The sequence below is a fragment of the Protopterus annectens genome, chromosome 2.part1 (genome assembly GCF_019279795.1).
Source record: "Protopterus annectens isolate FY-2018-M chromosome 2.part1, PAN1.0, whole genome shotgun sequence".
Classification (NCBI taxonomy): Eukaryota; Metazoa; Chordata; order Ceratodontiformes; family Protopteridae; genus Protopterus; species Protopterus annectens.
Window position 1 is genome coordinate 1655761140 of NC_056729.1, and position 16125 is coordinate 1655777264.

The 16125-nt window shown below is 41.1% G+C and overlaps 1 protein-coding gene across 8 annotated transcripts in view; it reads right to left on the reverse strand.

Annotated features, from left to right (window-relative positions):
- Positions 1-16125, reverse strand: part of AGRN (agrin) — a 3161231-nt gene that overhangs the window by 2131358 nt on the left and 1013748 nt on the right. For all 8 annotated transcript variants that reach the window (XM_044063089.1, XM_044063082.1, XM_044063083.1 and 5 more), the window contains exon 3: positions 13042-13062. In XM_044063089.1, coding sequence (XP_043919024.1) covers positions 13042-13062 — 21 coding nt within the window. The remainder of the gene's footprint in view (positions 1-13041; positions 13063-16125) is intronic.

Consider the following 16125-nt stretch of genomic DNA (forward strand, 5'->3'; position numbering starts at 1 on the left):
AGATTAACTGCCGCTCTTAAGGCAGAAAGTCATAATGTACAACAAATACTTGGACATGACTCCAGACCAAACATTCTTCAGTTTATCAAGTCTTTCGGCTTTTCCCAGTTAGGGGTCGCCTCAGCAGATCTCCGGTCCGCTTATGATTGGCAGTGGATTTTACGGTGTCGAGTTGCCAGCCCAGTGCCCAACCTTCAGAGAAGGCACACATGCATTCACGCACCTACCTGCATGCCTTTTTAACATTAAGGACATGCAGACTCCACACAGAAGGCACTGCAGCTGAGAATCGAACCGGAGAGTCTCTTGCTATGACAACACTAACCACTGCACCACCACGGTGAGCACCAAACATTCTTCGGTAACAACTTCAGTTCTGAGTTCGGTGGTTTGGTATAATGTTAAGCTGTTATCCTCACAGACACAAGGTACAGGGTTTGACTTTCATCTTGGGAAGGGGATACTGGCTAAGTTTAAAATGGCCCAGAAGGGCAGTTAGCCTAGTTCTTATCTAAGGGATATCTGTAGAAGAGGAAGAGGCCTAGAACAAGCCTGAAGACTCAGAGAAAGAGAGAGACAGAGAGAGAAAGAGAGCTACCATCTGTAGTGCTAGTGACCTTGGCTCAATTAGCAGGCTGACTGCAGTGCCTAGAGAGCATCTGGAGTGGCCTGCTGCAGCCAACAGTCAGCTCACCGCTCTGGTGAAGTAGGAGGGGTATTCTGCACTGATTGACAGCACCTGGTGGTAGTCAGTGCAAGGGGGACATCACAGATAGGAAGAACATTGTTGGGGGGTGCTGACAGACATCCGCAGTGAGACAGGAGCAGAAAGGCATGTTTATGCTTCTCACAAAGATGCTATCAATGTATACAAAGTGCTAAGAGAAGATATAAACAGAGGTTAGGGCATAATTAAAAAGGGACCCCTCCAACCCTGCAGAGTGATGACTCTGGAAGTCTAATCTTTACTATACGAGGGAATGAATTAACACCCTAATAACGGACTGACTAAAAAGTTAAAGGACATTTAGGGAAGAAGAGCGGCAAAAAATAAATCATGAAAATCACGTAGCGAGGACTGATCTACTACACCATCACACATCCGTGCATGCCAGTAACAGCTTTCTACTGTTGGGTGGGTGTGAGGCCGGATTGACAACATGAGGTACAGACTACAAATAACCACCTCTTACCAAAGTAGCCACACTTCAGCACTGCCAAGTGTATGTTGAAAATGCATGAATATTTTATAGTGGCAACTGTAAGCACATTTCTGAATGAAATACAGACATGAGCACATTAACTAACTGGCAGCTTATTGCTTGTTTCCAACCCTCTAGTTTCTAGCTAAATAAGCCAAACTGCTCTCCACTACATTACAAATTTCTCTGTTTTAAGATTTAGATAAAGAACACAAAATGATAACACAACCACAGATCTATCTGGGGTATGTTTGTTTTTAAACGTTGACATTCCCCAGAAAGGGGCAATGATGACAATATGCTTTGAAGTTTTTGCATTCTTCAATTTTGATAGTAGTATACAAAGAACTTCAGAAACCCAAAGTGGATCACAAAATGTATTTCAGATTTGACCACAAAATAAAAGGCTTTGAAATTTCAAACTCTTGCAGCCAGTCAAGTTCTATTTAAACAGCACACATCAATGTAAACGTACCCTTTGATACTAATTATAGAGTCTGCTGCCAGGGCTTTTCACCATACACGAGAAAAAGGCCTCGTAATGTCAACTGTTTTCAAGACTGCAGTCTTAAGAGGTGGTCTTACAAGAAACAAAATGCTACAGGCTAATCCAGATAGTTTATTCTTTAGTAGAAATGAGTTGCTAAATTAAAGGAGGCAGAGGAATCTTTCAAAAAGTTGTTTTGAGAAAGATTTATCAGCTAACACATTGGTGACTTGCAATCAAGAATTCTACTTATCTGATAGCATTGTGGAAGGGAATCTGTCTGTACCAGATGGCACCAGAAGATGCCAGAAAACTAGAGGTCTGACAATAGGTGTGGAGGATTAAGGATCTAGCTCAAGGGTATAGGTTTGAGTCCCGAGCTGTGGTAGCTCTGATCAAGTCACTTAAATCAGAACCTCCCCACCTATCTGGGTAATTTTAAACAGACACACACACACACACACACACACACACACACACACACACACACACACACACACACACACACACACACACACACACACAAACACAGACATGCACACATGCACACACACATGCGCACGCACACGCGCATGCACACAGATGCACACGCACACTAAAATGGTTAAAATGAAGACTGTACCAGACTTGATTTTTCTATCCGGCAACATACTGGAGGGATAGGGCTTGGCTTAATGGTTAAAGTGTTTACCACAAGGTACAGAGTTTGAGTCTCACCTAGGGAATTATGGCTACAGCTTAAATAAGCACCCCTGGGGCTGTTTGCCAATGAAGGAGTACCTGTGTGTTAGGTAAGCCTGCAGAGTGATACTGTCACACAGAAGAACAGCAGTATTTTTCAGGAAAATGTTACTATCTTATCCAACCTCTACATTCCATCTATTTCAGGGAAGGGCTGCAGTGGCTATAAGCTGTCAGGGCTGATCCAGTGAGCATGTCAAACTGTCTGTCTCCCCCCCCCCAACCGCACCTACATCCACACACACAAGACTGTAGCCAGGCATACACCATGTATACACAGTACACGTTTTTAAAATATATTTTTATTTTATGCACTGAGATGAACTAGGTTTTAAATTAAAAAAGTGTTTTTATTTAATTAAATTATATGTGTTAATAATATCTTGTCAATTATTTTTTTATTAAGACTGCTATTTCAGGATTATTACTATGGCATTGAAAAGGTAAGCTCCAGCAACCTGTACTGTCCTTGTTTGTGTGTCTGTATTTGGATATGGAGGGGATGTGAAGTCAGTACAGAAGTAGGTGAATAATTCCAAACTCTTGGCTACAGTCTTGACCCCACTATTACCCCATTACTTCAAGGCGTTTTTCTTGCAGTCAATCCAGTTTCCAACCACAGCTTATCTGCAGCTGAACTGTGGCAAACGTGCACACAACCCAGCCCCCCCCCTAAAAAATAAATAAATTATGCCTTCTGTAGGGCTGGATCTCAGGCGCCCAGCCTGCCACTGACACTGCAGGCAAGCACTGTGCACTACTGATTCATTCTAGTGCAGGACTTCAACTGACTTTTTGGAACTGCACCAAGGCATTCATCTGATGGCCTTGTGTGCTTTAGCATATTTGAGAAACCAGCACCAAAACCTTTAATATGCACTTTATCAGGTTTATTAACTATTCAGTGCCTAACCTGAAAAAAACAAAGTAGGTCATGAACTTGGGTCATGACAGAAAATGGTCATGCTTTGTCAGCCCACCTACCTGGTTGTCAAGTAAAACAAATGCAAAACAGATTAGCCAGAAAGCATCCATCTTGACCATCATCTAACCCACCCCTCTTGAGAATCCCTGAACCTGCGTAATCACTACAGCATGACCAAATTCCATCAGGTATGTATGCAAGTCACTTTGCACACTGTACTCATGTACTGTACCTTGTTGGCACCTGTAGAAATAGCATTCAAACAGCAATGAATCTGGGACAAAGTCATACGCACTTATGACATTACATTTTTAAGTTATATCTGACAGTTGTTGTACAAGATTAAGGTGCTGTTAACAATCTGCTTCCAGTAGTGCAGGGTTTGATTCCCTCATAGTCCACTGCTTAATGTTATAACTCTGAGCAAGTCATTTAACCAGATGGTGCTCCTGGGCTAAGTCTGAAAAATGTCCACAGGGATTTGTGTTCTACCATGGTAAATAAATACATTTAAATATTAGCTGGGTCAGATGGGAAAAAAACTACTACATTATCAGATCATAGATTCCTGCACAGTGTTGGAAACTATACTACAAATTGTAGTCCACAAATATCCAATAACACTGCTACTGACAGATGCCAGACCACAAAATGGAATCAGGACCTATCCTCCTTCCTCCTCCTTTTCAGTGGAGTAACACAAGGGTCAATTCTAGGCCCAGTACTTTTCAATATTTTCAGAAATAACCTGCACAAAGCCAGCAAGCCTGCCACCTTCGTACAATATGCCAACGATACCAACATCATCTGTTCAGCTTCAACCCTTCCACTACGTCAGCAAATGACTCAAGACTACTTCACTTCCATAGAATTATGGCTCAATGGCTAATCCAAAATACCGAAAAGCAAAATTAATGCTTTTCACACCAAGATCTCTTTCAACAACCAGTACATCTTTTAATATTACCTCAACAAACACCACCACCATAGAAGCTGTAACAAATACTAGGAGTCATAACAAACAATAAAGTAAAGTCTGACCTGCATAACACCCAAGCCATCAAGAAAACTCATAGAAAACTTGGCTTCCTCTACTGGAACAAACAAGACTCCTCAAAGAAAATGCTTAGCATCATCCTACCTTCACCCTCTCTTCTCCGTGCATCACTTATATTAACCAACATTTAAGTCACCCTATTAAATAAATTAAAGGCAGCTTTAACAAAATGGTCAGATTAGCAGCTAATGCATCCCACTGCTTAACACTAAAGAGTTCAACTGGCTAGGACTACCTAATCACTTTACTTTCACTCATCTTCAAACTGCCCACAAAATATTTTACAAATCACACAGTTTACTTTCATATTGTCGAAAGCACATCCTATGAATGTGCAGATTCGTGAACAGTTTCCGCGAATTCTGTCCCACCAACTTCCCTAAAGTTTGAAAAAACAGCGAACATTGACATTTCTGATCGTTCCACAGCTGAAACAAGTGCTACCATGTGTCAAAAAGGGGGGTGAGATTTTGTTATTCGGAACATCAGTGTTTGTGGTTTTGTGAAGTTGCAGTTTGCAGTTCGCGGAAGCTGTTTCGAGGATGTGGCTGTCGGAATTATGAAGGTAAACCAAATCACACATGTGCCCTTCTCTATAAAACTCTCTCTCTCTCTCAAGTACTACTCCCCACCATGCTGCCTTCACTCAGCTAATCATACTAATAACTTCCAAATCCCATAATACAGCTGGGGACTCATTATACTAATCCTATGTCACCAGACAGTGGAACTCCCTGCCTATTCCACTAAAAACAGGACAGCTGTACATCTAGCTTTAAGCACAACCTAAAACAGCACCTAGACTCCTCTAAACTACAACCAAACTCTTAATGCTCCAGCTCTCCTACCTTATGCTATAAATGTAAATAAATCCTTTCTATATTTATAACTGTAAACTGCTTTTCATCACTCCTGCATAAATGAAATGTGTATATTGCTGTGTATGTAAGGTCAAACTGCTTATTATTGTATAATACTCTTACAGAAATCAAATTATATTATCCTCTGTCTTGACTCTATTACCCAATGGATGATTGTAAAACCCAAATTTCTACTGTTAAGAAACTGATTTTTTTTCTCTGTAAATTATTTGCAATATTTGTAACTCTAATGGAACTTTTCTACCCAGACCTCCACTGAAAATGGGCCTGAGTGCCCAGTCAGACCATCCTGATAAACCAGAGACAATAATTAAAATAAACAAGTAAGGACATTTTTACAGTTAATGTAGCCTTTAGGTCCCAAAGCTGCTTAAATCCCAATCAAAGTTACTCAAACATTCAGCAATGTTTCTGTTATACGACCACATTTTTGATATATTCCTGAAGAAGGCAAAAGATTTGGGAAGGACTGCTCACAACTGTGATGTTACTAGTTCCACTGCAAATTGGGAGGGTGGCCTAATGGTTAAGGTGTTTGCCTTACAAACACAAGGTGCAGGGTTTGAGTCTCACAATGGATAATTGGCTAAGCTTAAAATGGCTCGCAAGGGCAGTTAGCTTAGTACTAACCTATGAACCTATGAATTTCCTACTGAAAATTTTCTCAGAGGACTGGGAGACAGCAAAATCTCTGAATCTGAAAAATGGCATTCTTGATGATTTCTGGACAAATGGATCATGAACAACATGAGGAAAAACAATATAGGTCCTTTGTCCCTTCAAACAGTACACAGAAAACTCAACAAAAAGTTTCATTTAAGATCTTCTATATCAGAGTTTGTAAGAATTCTTCCTTCACAGCCAAGGTTTATGGGCCTCTTACTTCAAAGTGTCACCTCATAAACATCACAGGGAAAGCAGATCTGAGGCACAGACTAATAAAGTACTGAGTTTGACTAGCAACCAAGGCATTGGAGTAGCTAGTATTTTTGTATTTCTCTCTTTTTGAGTGGATTAGTCCTACTATGCTAATGGACTCTTTTCAATGGAGACTCAAGGTGGTATTTCTACTACTGGTAAGAACTCTAGCCAGGGCATCAGGGAAGTTCCCCTGTAGCATAGACATGGTGGGGTGAGATAGGCAAGTGCCCCAGGTGCTAAGTGTTGCAGGAACCAATTTGCCATCAATCATCCCAATCACTCTTTAATGCAACGACATCTTTTAAAAGTCGGTATTGCATTTGTTGTTAAATCTGAATGCTGTAGCACTCTGTATGTCATCAAAACTGTAGCAAGTAGTCTGGTACAGTTAAAAAGTAAAAAAAAAATTCTTAATTAAAATCTGAATGCTGTAGTGCTCTCTGTACGGTATAAACTGTAATAACTGCTTGTTACTTTTGTAGCAAGCAGTTTGCTACAGTTTAAAACAGAATTTTTTTTTGTTTCCTCTAAAACTTGAGCTCCTTAGTGCTCTATACAGTCAAGGTATAAACTGTAGCAATTGTTAGCTTCATTGACAGCAAGCAGTTTACTAGAGTTTAAAAGAAGAAATCATTGTTTAAACTCCATGGAGGTAGGGTACACCTGGATCAACTACTTGCTGCATTTGTAGCATGCTGTTTGCTACAGTTTAACGTAGGTGCAAGAAAGGAGGGTCAGGGGCAAGGCACAGAAATGGGATCAGAATGGCTTGGGGAGGAGGGCGGTGGCGTATGTGCATCTGGCCATCTGGTTAGTGTGCCAGTAGAAGGAATGGAGGTTTTTTTTTTTTTTTGTTCTTCAGTTGAACAGCTGAGGGAGTGGGGTGTTAGTGTATGAAACTGGCAAAGGCCCTTGTTAATCCAGCTATGCGTCTGACTTCTCCTGCTCTTTTTTTATACATGCTGTGGGATCTTTTATATCCTCCTGAGTTTCCCTCAAACTCAGAAAGATAGACTGTACTAGAGTGCCCACAATCGATCAACTGGAGTGAGAACAAAACCCACATCATTCTTGTTTTACACCACCAAAGATGAGCGTGTTGTCTGTAATACCACTGACACTGCATGGTGGAGACACAAATGATGCCTGATCTGTATATATATATTTTTTTTTGGGGGGGTGGAGTAGGAAGATGTGTTTATGCAGGCACACCCTCTAAACTGGGCAACATGAGGTTCTTGCTTCAAAGGGTGGACAAAGACGATGCAGGCTGCTTCATTTGTGAAAGTGTGTGACATCTGTGGTGGCTGATGATCACATTCTAATTCCTTAGAAGCGTGCAGGTGCATATGGGGGGGGAGTACAGGGTGTGACGACCATGCCCTGGTCCAGCAATCAAGGAACTTCAATCCTCACCGCTAACACCAGGGAGGTCGTCTCCTAGACGAGGAAAGGATACACACAGAAAGGTACAATTTCCCTTAAGTGCACATAGAGATCACAGTCAGTCTGGGGCTGGCTGCTCCCTTGCTCACCAGATCCCCAATAAGACTCCCCACTGGCTCAGCTATAGGGTCCAGGTCTCAGCCTAACTGGGCAAGCTAGAACCTCCAGTACCCTCTCTGTCCAACCAGCGCTTCGTGTCCCTACCAAGTAGCTGACACAACACACACACACTTTGAGATAAGTATTTATACAACTTCACAGACACTCCTGGGAAAGGCTGACACAGATTCTCCAGCTGTGCCCCTTTACCCAGACTATACGGTAGTAATTACTGCCACCACCCAGTTAATAATATCAGCTACTAAAAGGCCCTTAAAAGGGTGTCCAATTATTACTGTGCAATATTATTATCCAATGGTAGTATGACTAACAGTCAAGGCTTACTTTAGAGTGGCCTATTACAATAACCTCTATAAATATGCAATGTACTCTAGTGCTTATCTCTACACAAAGAAGCCACAGGTAGAAGGTTTTAAAAATATTTAATAATAAATAATTAAGACCTCTAAAAAAAGGAAGCCAATCTGGTGGACCTCTGCCATAAACAAACTCTACAACAGAAGAAAGAAACTGTTGCAAAAAAGAGTAAAATACCATGACTGGAGGAACTCCCTGGTCAACCTCAGTAAGAAGCTGAGATCCCTCATAAAATCCTCCAAAGCTAGTTACGAAAACAAAATTGCCACTGACTCTAAAGACAACCACAAAGTATTCTATAGCTATGTCAAGAATCTAAATGGGAACACTCAGATATGCTCTGAGTTACAGCATAATGGCACTAAATATACAGAGCCAACTGATATTGCCAACATGCTAGCAGATAGGTTCAGTGCTAACTTTACCCCCCTCTCACCCCCTAGAGGGCCCATCTCTATACCTGAAGAATGCAAAGTTCCTATAATCACAGCTGCACAGGTAAAAAACACACTCTCCAAAGCTAAGAACACAGCATCCATGGGACCTGACAATATCCCAGGCTGCATTCTACATGAACTACAGAATGAACTGGCACCCTACCTAAGTACCATGTTCAATCATAGCCTCACCTCAGGCTTTGTACCCACTGAATGGCGCACTGTGACAGTTATCCCACTCTACAAAGGGGGAGCCATGACGGACCCCGGGAACTACCGCCCCATTAGCCTGATGAGCCTGGTCTGCAAGGCCATGGAACGTATCATCATGGAACTCATAAACAAAGACATTGGTAATCTCCAAACTCTGGACCCTACACAGTTTGGATTTGTAAAAGGCAGATCATGTCTCCTAAATCTGATTGACTTCTTTGAAGCAGTCACCAAAGCCATAGATCAGGGTAAAATGGTTCACACAGCTTATCTAGATCTCGCCAAGGCTTTCGACACCATCCCCCACTCTGGAATTATAGATAAACTCACTAAACTAGGTATAAATCCCTATGTCACAAGATGGGTTGCCAACTGGCTCACGGACAGAACCCACACTGTGAAAGTAGCGGATTCCAAATCCGACATCAGACCAGTGACAAGTGGAGTACCACAGGGTTCAGTCCTGGGTCCTCTCCTGTTTGGTATCTACTTCTCTGAAGTGCAGGCCAACACAGAAGGTCTTTGGCTAACAAAGTTTGCAGATGACTGCAAACTAGGAGCCATAATCGAAACTCCTAACAATGTGGACAAACTACAAAAGGGCCTCAGTGAGACAGATACCTGGTGTCAAAGCCATGGCCTGAAGCCAAAAAGTGTATTGTCATCCCCTTTGGTAAAAACTCTGTACCCATGAACTACCACATAGCTGGTAGTCTACTTAATGCCGAAAATGTGATGAGACCTTGGGACACAGGTGGACAGTAGTCTCTCCTTTGATAATCACATCACCACAGTGGTCAGGAAATCCTTCTACGTGGCTCATCTCATCACAAAAGGATTCTCATCCAGAAAAAAAGAGGTCACTGTTCCCCTCTACTCATCACTCATTAGACCCATTATAGAGTACAATGCCCCTTTTGGTATGTACCTCACAAGACATCTACAACAACTGGAAAGACCACCGAAATACCTCACAAAAGAGGATTACTGGTCTCAAACATATGCCCTATGCAGACAGTCTCAAAAAACTACAGCTTTACTCCATCGCATATCGCCTACTCAGGGGCGATTTCTGCCTAACATACAAAGCTTATTGTCAAACCCAGAGCTGTTGGACATGTTCCACTTAAAGAAATCCCAATCCCTCTGAGCTACATGCTCTAGGGACCTTAACCTTGTCACCACAATAAACAGAACATGCTGGAGGGATAGATTCCTGTCCCAGAGACTTCCCATACTCTGGAACAGACTACCTATATATGTCAAACAGAGCTCCTCATTAGCACTCTTCAAGAAAAATCTTGATGATTGGATGGGAAATGGGAAATTCACCCAGGGGATCACTTCTGTGGCTCTGCTCAACAGGGGCACAGGAAAATAATTTTCTTGGGTGGTGAAAGCCAGGGTACATTTTTTGGCTAGGCTTGTATGGGCCCCTAGGGCCGATAGCCTAGTATCTACCTATGAACCTATGAACAAGACAAAACTACTAAACCACAGAGATATCTGAGAGTTCACAGATCACACAGAAACATAAAATAATACAGTAGGACAGGTCTGATTTAAAAGAAAAATATCTAATTAATCTTTACTAGCTTTTCCTACAATATATCACAGTGCTAAAAACTTACATGTGAGCATAAGCAGAGTGCTGGTAAATTGGATATCAAGATCAAAATGCTCTAAGTCTCTCTCTGAGACACAGTTTATAAAACATCACTAACAAACATGTCTCTGGGTCCTTCCCAGATTACATCATTTTTGACACTTAGGTTTTCCCAGTATTCATATTGCATAATCTTGACCTGCTCTGAGTTCCCAGGCTAATATAAACTCCATTTACATTATTTAGCAACCTAACACCTGCACAGGAGAATACAACAATAAAAGGCATTTCACATATACACTCTAGCAGTTAGTCCTTAGTTAACACAATAGACAGACTGTCTTCAGCCAGCCTGACCGGAACCAACTTTAAAGATCAAAGAATGTCATAAAATCATTTCAATTTCAAAAGACAATTTTGAAAGCCTTGACTTAGTTTTTCTTTACAGCAAGGGGCAGTGTTGTAACAATCTTAGAAGTTCACATTTTACAGTGTTTTTCTTTCATTTAAAAACACACGCCTGTATTTTACATTTATTATCAAGAAAACATGTCTGTATTTTACATTTATTTACAAATGCCTTAATTAGATATAAAATTCTATTTGACTAGGCTGGCAACCTTCGCCCATCTCTCCCCAATCGTCACACAGGGCTTTAACAGACAAACCCTAATCCCCAATATAGATGGCAGTACCGCAATTCTGATGCATTCATTACTTGTGCCTAGGGAAGCAAATGGCCTACATTGCTACTGCCCCCTTGAGGACCAAATAAGTCAACAAAATAGCAGCTGGGAGGGGGATCAATAGTCAGAAGGGGACCGCTATAAACAAAAAAAGACAGAGCGTAAGTCAAATGAATGACTTCTTGGACTGGAATCCTGATGTACAGCTTCTTAACCCAATTAGGGAAAGCAGAGTGGACCAAACTATCACCTCAGGAATTTCATTCTCCAAACAGCAGAACTACCATTTTAATACATTCAAAGGTCAACATCAATCTTCACAAGCTCTGCAGCGTACAGGTTTTGGCCCTAACAACACCACAGAGGAGCAAGGTTTTGTTAGTGAAGTCAGAAGTACTGAAGGAGCCACAGAGAAGGAGCAGGAGTGGCAGATGATGCTGGCTCATCCACGTGACGTGGCACATGTAGGTAGACTCTCACTGTAAGAGATCTGCCAAGGATAAGGTGCAGGTTTGTAGCAGTTATACCAAGGGGCTCTAGGGAAGACAAGTGGACCAAGGTGTGCACACGTACCTTGTTTGAAATTATGGGTGTGCAGAAACATGCACTTGCACGATGGCCAATGCAGCATGCATTGTACAGGTACCAATGGGGGGGCAGTGGTGCTAGAAGCATATACTGCAAAATGTACCCTAATCCCAGTGGCGTCTGTAATACCACTGACACTGCGTGGTGGAGACGCAAACAACTTTCTCCCAGTGCCATGGAGCACTTGTAGGAGGTGGAAATAACAGGCATGTGTGAGAAAGTGGCCTGATAACCTTGTTGTGAGGGGGGGTGTGGGAAATTAATAAAGTTTTTTTTTTCTTTTTTAATCTATGTGGGTCTTTATTTCAAGACACTTCTAAGAAACGCCTGTGCTAGCATGCCTCTGTTTCATTAAGATACTGGTTTAAGAACTGGCAGAACCTTCTAGAAGTGCTACCATTGTGGCTTCAGCATACCTTGTGGCAGATAATCTAGTCTACTTCCTTACTTGACTTGGCATTATACTGGAAAACAGACACACATTTTAAAATATGCACATATGCTGCTCAAAACATTTCTTGCTTTTTCATGCCAGGGGCATTGTACTGATCTTGTTTACTGAAAGAGTTTTTATTTCCAAATAAGAAATCAAATCACAGTGTTGACAGCAAAGTACAAAATTAAGCAATCTTTTGGTAAAAAAAAAAATACATATTCAGTTTCTACAATTACTGGTAAAGAAACGCAAGTGCTACTTAGGACCATACCTGAAACCTAAGGGAAATATTCTGGTACACTTTTTTCTGTACATGAGTAATGGTGGTCTGCATCACAGGTTCCACATTTTTGCAACTCAACTGCCTCCCTTTCTGCTCACCAGGAAGGACATACCTAACTATAAATTGCTTTACTTAAATCTACTGCACTCACTATTGAGAACAACTGCATTTAGACTCTGACAACTACTACAAACATTCCAAAATTAACAGAGAAATGAACAATGCACGGTTGAAAGCAGAAGTTGAGTGGCAAAAGGTCAGAACCTGGAGACACCTTAATAACTCCAAGCATCGTTCATATCACTATACAACAGATACAAGGCATTTGACATGCGGCCAAAAAGATCTGAAACTGATTTAAACTTGTTTAATTGTAGTTTTGATTGTATGCAACATCAACACAGACTGACTGATGATGACTACACCACCCAAAATGCACAACTCTAAAATTAATAAAATTCCTTAATGAAAAGCGGGACATTCCATGATGGACTACTGAAACTTAAAAGAACACAGTGTAACATCTACATCGGAATACCAAAATGACACTAAAAACAGCAAAAGCATGCAACGCAGGTTAAAAAGAGAAGTGAAATGAACGTAAACAATGAGTGATACGATGTCAGATGGCAACAGTTAGGTACCACTTACTCACCAGCGTTAATCCTCCTATGTTCTACAGGAAGCAGAGAGGAAAAAAGAAAAAAAAGATGCATGTCAAAAGAAGCAGAAATGCAATGTGAATCAGAAATCACTTTGCTGAAATATAACTGAAACTGTGCTAACACAGCACTGTCTTGAAAACAAGCGTACTCCCTACCATCAACGAAGCTAAGTATGCACTGTCATGCTGGTCCACTCAAGAGATGGTCAACAACATCACAAAGGCTCAACTTCTCAAATTATGAGGCCAACTTTTGTAGAGGCTCAAATCAAATCTGAAAAGAGCTGTACTTGAAATGTTGCCTAACACATAAATCTATAGAAAAGTGCAAGAATCAGTAATGAAGATAACTGTATAAAGCCACGTATCTTAGTTTTGGTGTGTATGTCCTTGCACGTGTACTTGAGTGTGTGCATGTATGTGAGTGTATTTGTTTGCACGGCGACACACAAACGCACACATACATGCACACTGGATGCATACTTGTGCCCATATGTATACATTTTTAGAGAGTAATAAAATGGAAAAAAGAAACAGAATCAGACACTTGTAAGCATTTAGATTAAATATGGTAACCTGACTGATACTTTTTTAGTATAAAACAGGGAGAGAGAGAGAGACAGACAGACAGAATGAAAATGTTATTCTCTACTACCCAGAGGAGGCTGAAAGACTTTTCTGCTGATTGGGTGGGGCTCACAATGGCAAGTCCAAGACCAAATGACTTGGATGACAAAATGTGGTGCAGTCAGAAAACAACCTGTAGTTTGCTTTCCACCTTCTACCTGCTTGTTATATAATTCTTCAGCAGTACTCATCCAATACTCGTTAAAAATAAGCTATTCAGTTACCAGTAAACATGGATTGTAAAAACAAGTAAAACAAATTCATTTACTTGTACAGAACCACATGAGGTAATAGTTTAAGCTTCTTTGTCTAAAGACGATGCTTGCGTCTACCTGAAAACAGTGCAACTGTCACTGTTAAATGTTAGTTTCCTGACCAGACATTGGCAGATACTACACTAACTGAAAAGTGCAGTATTTAAACAATATATTAAATTTTAAAGTGTATTAAAACAAATAATTTAACACAATAAAATTTATATTTGTGTGGTGGGAATGACTCTGAGCAAGCCACTTAAAAGGACAGTGCTCTGGAGCGCTCTTCTCAAGGATCTCCTTGCCCAAATGCCTAATAACTACCAAAACTTAATAAATAAAACATCTCTAAAACTGCACAAATGCACGAGTGTTTTTATGTACCACAAAATAGTGCACCGTTTTGTCCAGCTGAAGAGGTGGCAACTACTGAGGGAGGAGCTTATGTATGTTGGGGTCTTATTCATAGAGGAGGATAGAGAGGACATGAAAACTGACCAGCAAATGACCGGAGTGACAGCAGTACTGTAGCCATTGTGTTGAAGTATGCTGGACGATTGGGAGCAGTCAAAGGATGAAGGTCTCAGTTTTTCATGTCTATCTATATGCCCAACTTCACCTATGGTCAGGAACTCTGGGTAGTGACTAAAAGGATGAGATTGTTCATAAAGGCAGGAGAACACAAGGTCCGTCATGGAGTTACTGGGCTCATCCTCTGCAGGGCGGCAATCTGGGAGGACATCAAAATAGAGCCAGTGCTATTCAAAGTTGGCAGTAATAAGTGGAGCTAGTTTGGGCATCTTGTGAGGATGCCCCCTGTTTGTCTCCCAAAGAAAGTGTACCAGTCACTGCCCATTGACAGAAGGCCTCAGGGCAGATGCAAGAATTTGATAGATTGTAACTGGTTGCCTAGCAATGCTTCAGAATTGCATTAGATAAGCTGAAGAATACTGCTAGGAACAGGGAAGTCTCATCTATCCTAACATTTTTTTGTCTCATTACCCCTGCTGTATGAAATTCATCAACTCCCTCCTGGCCAACTGGTGCATTCATTTCCTCCATCATCATGGTGGTGGAGAGGGGGCAGGGCCAGCTAGAGGAGACCATCATGTAGGCAACCATCAGGGGTGGTTCGAGATTTTTACATTTGCCATTCTCCCTAACATGCACCCTAGTAACTGCTCATAAAGTACATTTGTGTACACTTACCATAAATGTAGATGTGCGAGTGTATTCACTGTTGCAGTCATTACATTTGGGAAATCCTGTTGGCAAGTTGCCCTCAGTCGGCCTGAATTCCAAAGTACTGGGTTCTGCGTTGGCTGCTGTTGCCCCTTCCCTGACATCAGGTAGTCAGGGGTATAAAAGATGCGGCCGACGCCATTTTTTTTAGTTTTTCTTGCCCCAGATGTCAGGTGCCCCCTAAAAGGGTAGCCAAACTTTATATATATATATATATATATATATATATATATAAATATATGCACCAATATAAACTTTACCTTCCTCTACAAGCAAATACACCACATAGGTTGTATAAATCAAAGAAGGAAGGATAGGTTCCATCAGAAGAAAGGGGGATGGCGGGTGGGTAACCTGGACTGCAACAGTGAATACACTCAAACATCTACATTTATGGTAAGTGTACACAACTGTACTATGTTCTTTGTGTTTCACTGTTGCAGTCATTACATTTGGGTAGAGTCCCAAAGCTATGGTTGGGAGGCTGGAGCCAAACAGTGTTAGGAGCGGCTATGAGGCCCTGCAGAACTGCAGTGGCAAAGCCTGCCCTGGATTTATTTCTGCAACTTTAAGTCCACTACCATTTAAGCTGACTTACTGTAACTAGGAACAACTGAATTGGCCATCCTACTGTCTTATCAACAACTTACTACCCTACACCTAATTCTTCCAATCCCATTTTTAACTACTTTGTTCTCTTATTCCTTTTCATCACTTTGCTTTGCGTGTCTACCACATACTTCTAAATCCTTCTCCCTCTTCTCATAGCACCAAAAAAAAAAAATTTTATATGTTTTTGTTACCTTGGAACACATGTTATCATCTCACAAGATTCTTGTAATTAATGTTTAATGTACTGTTTGTGTAAGTCTTCTATGTGGAGCTTTTCTCCCCGAGCCTCTACTGAAAATGGACATATATCCAACTAGACTAGCCCGGTCAACAAATGTAA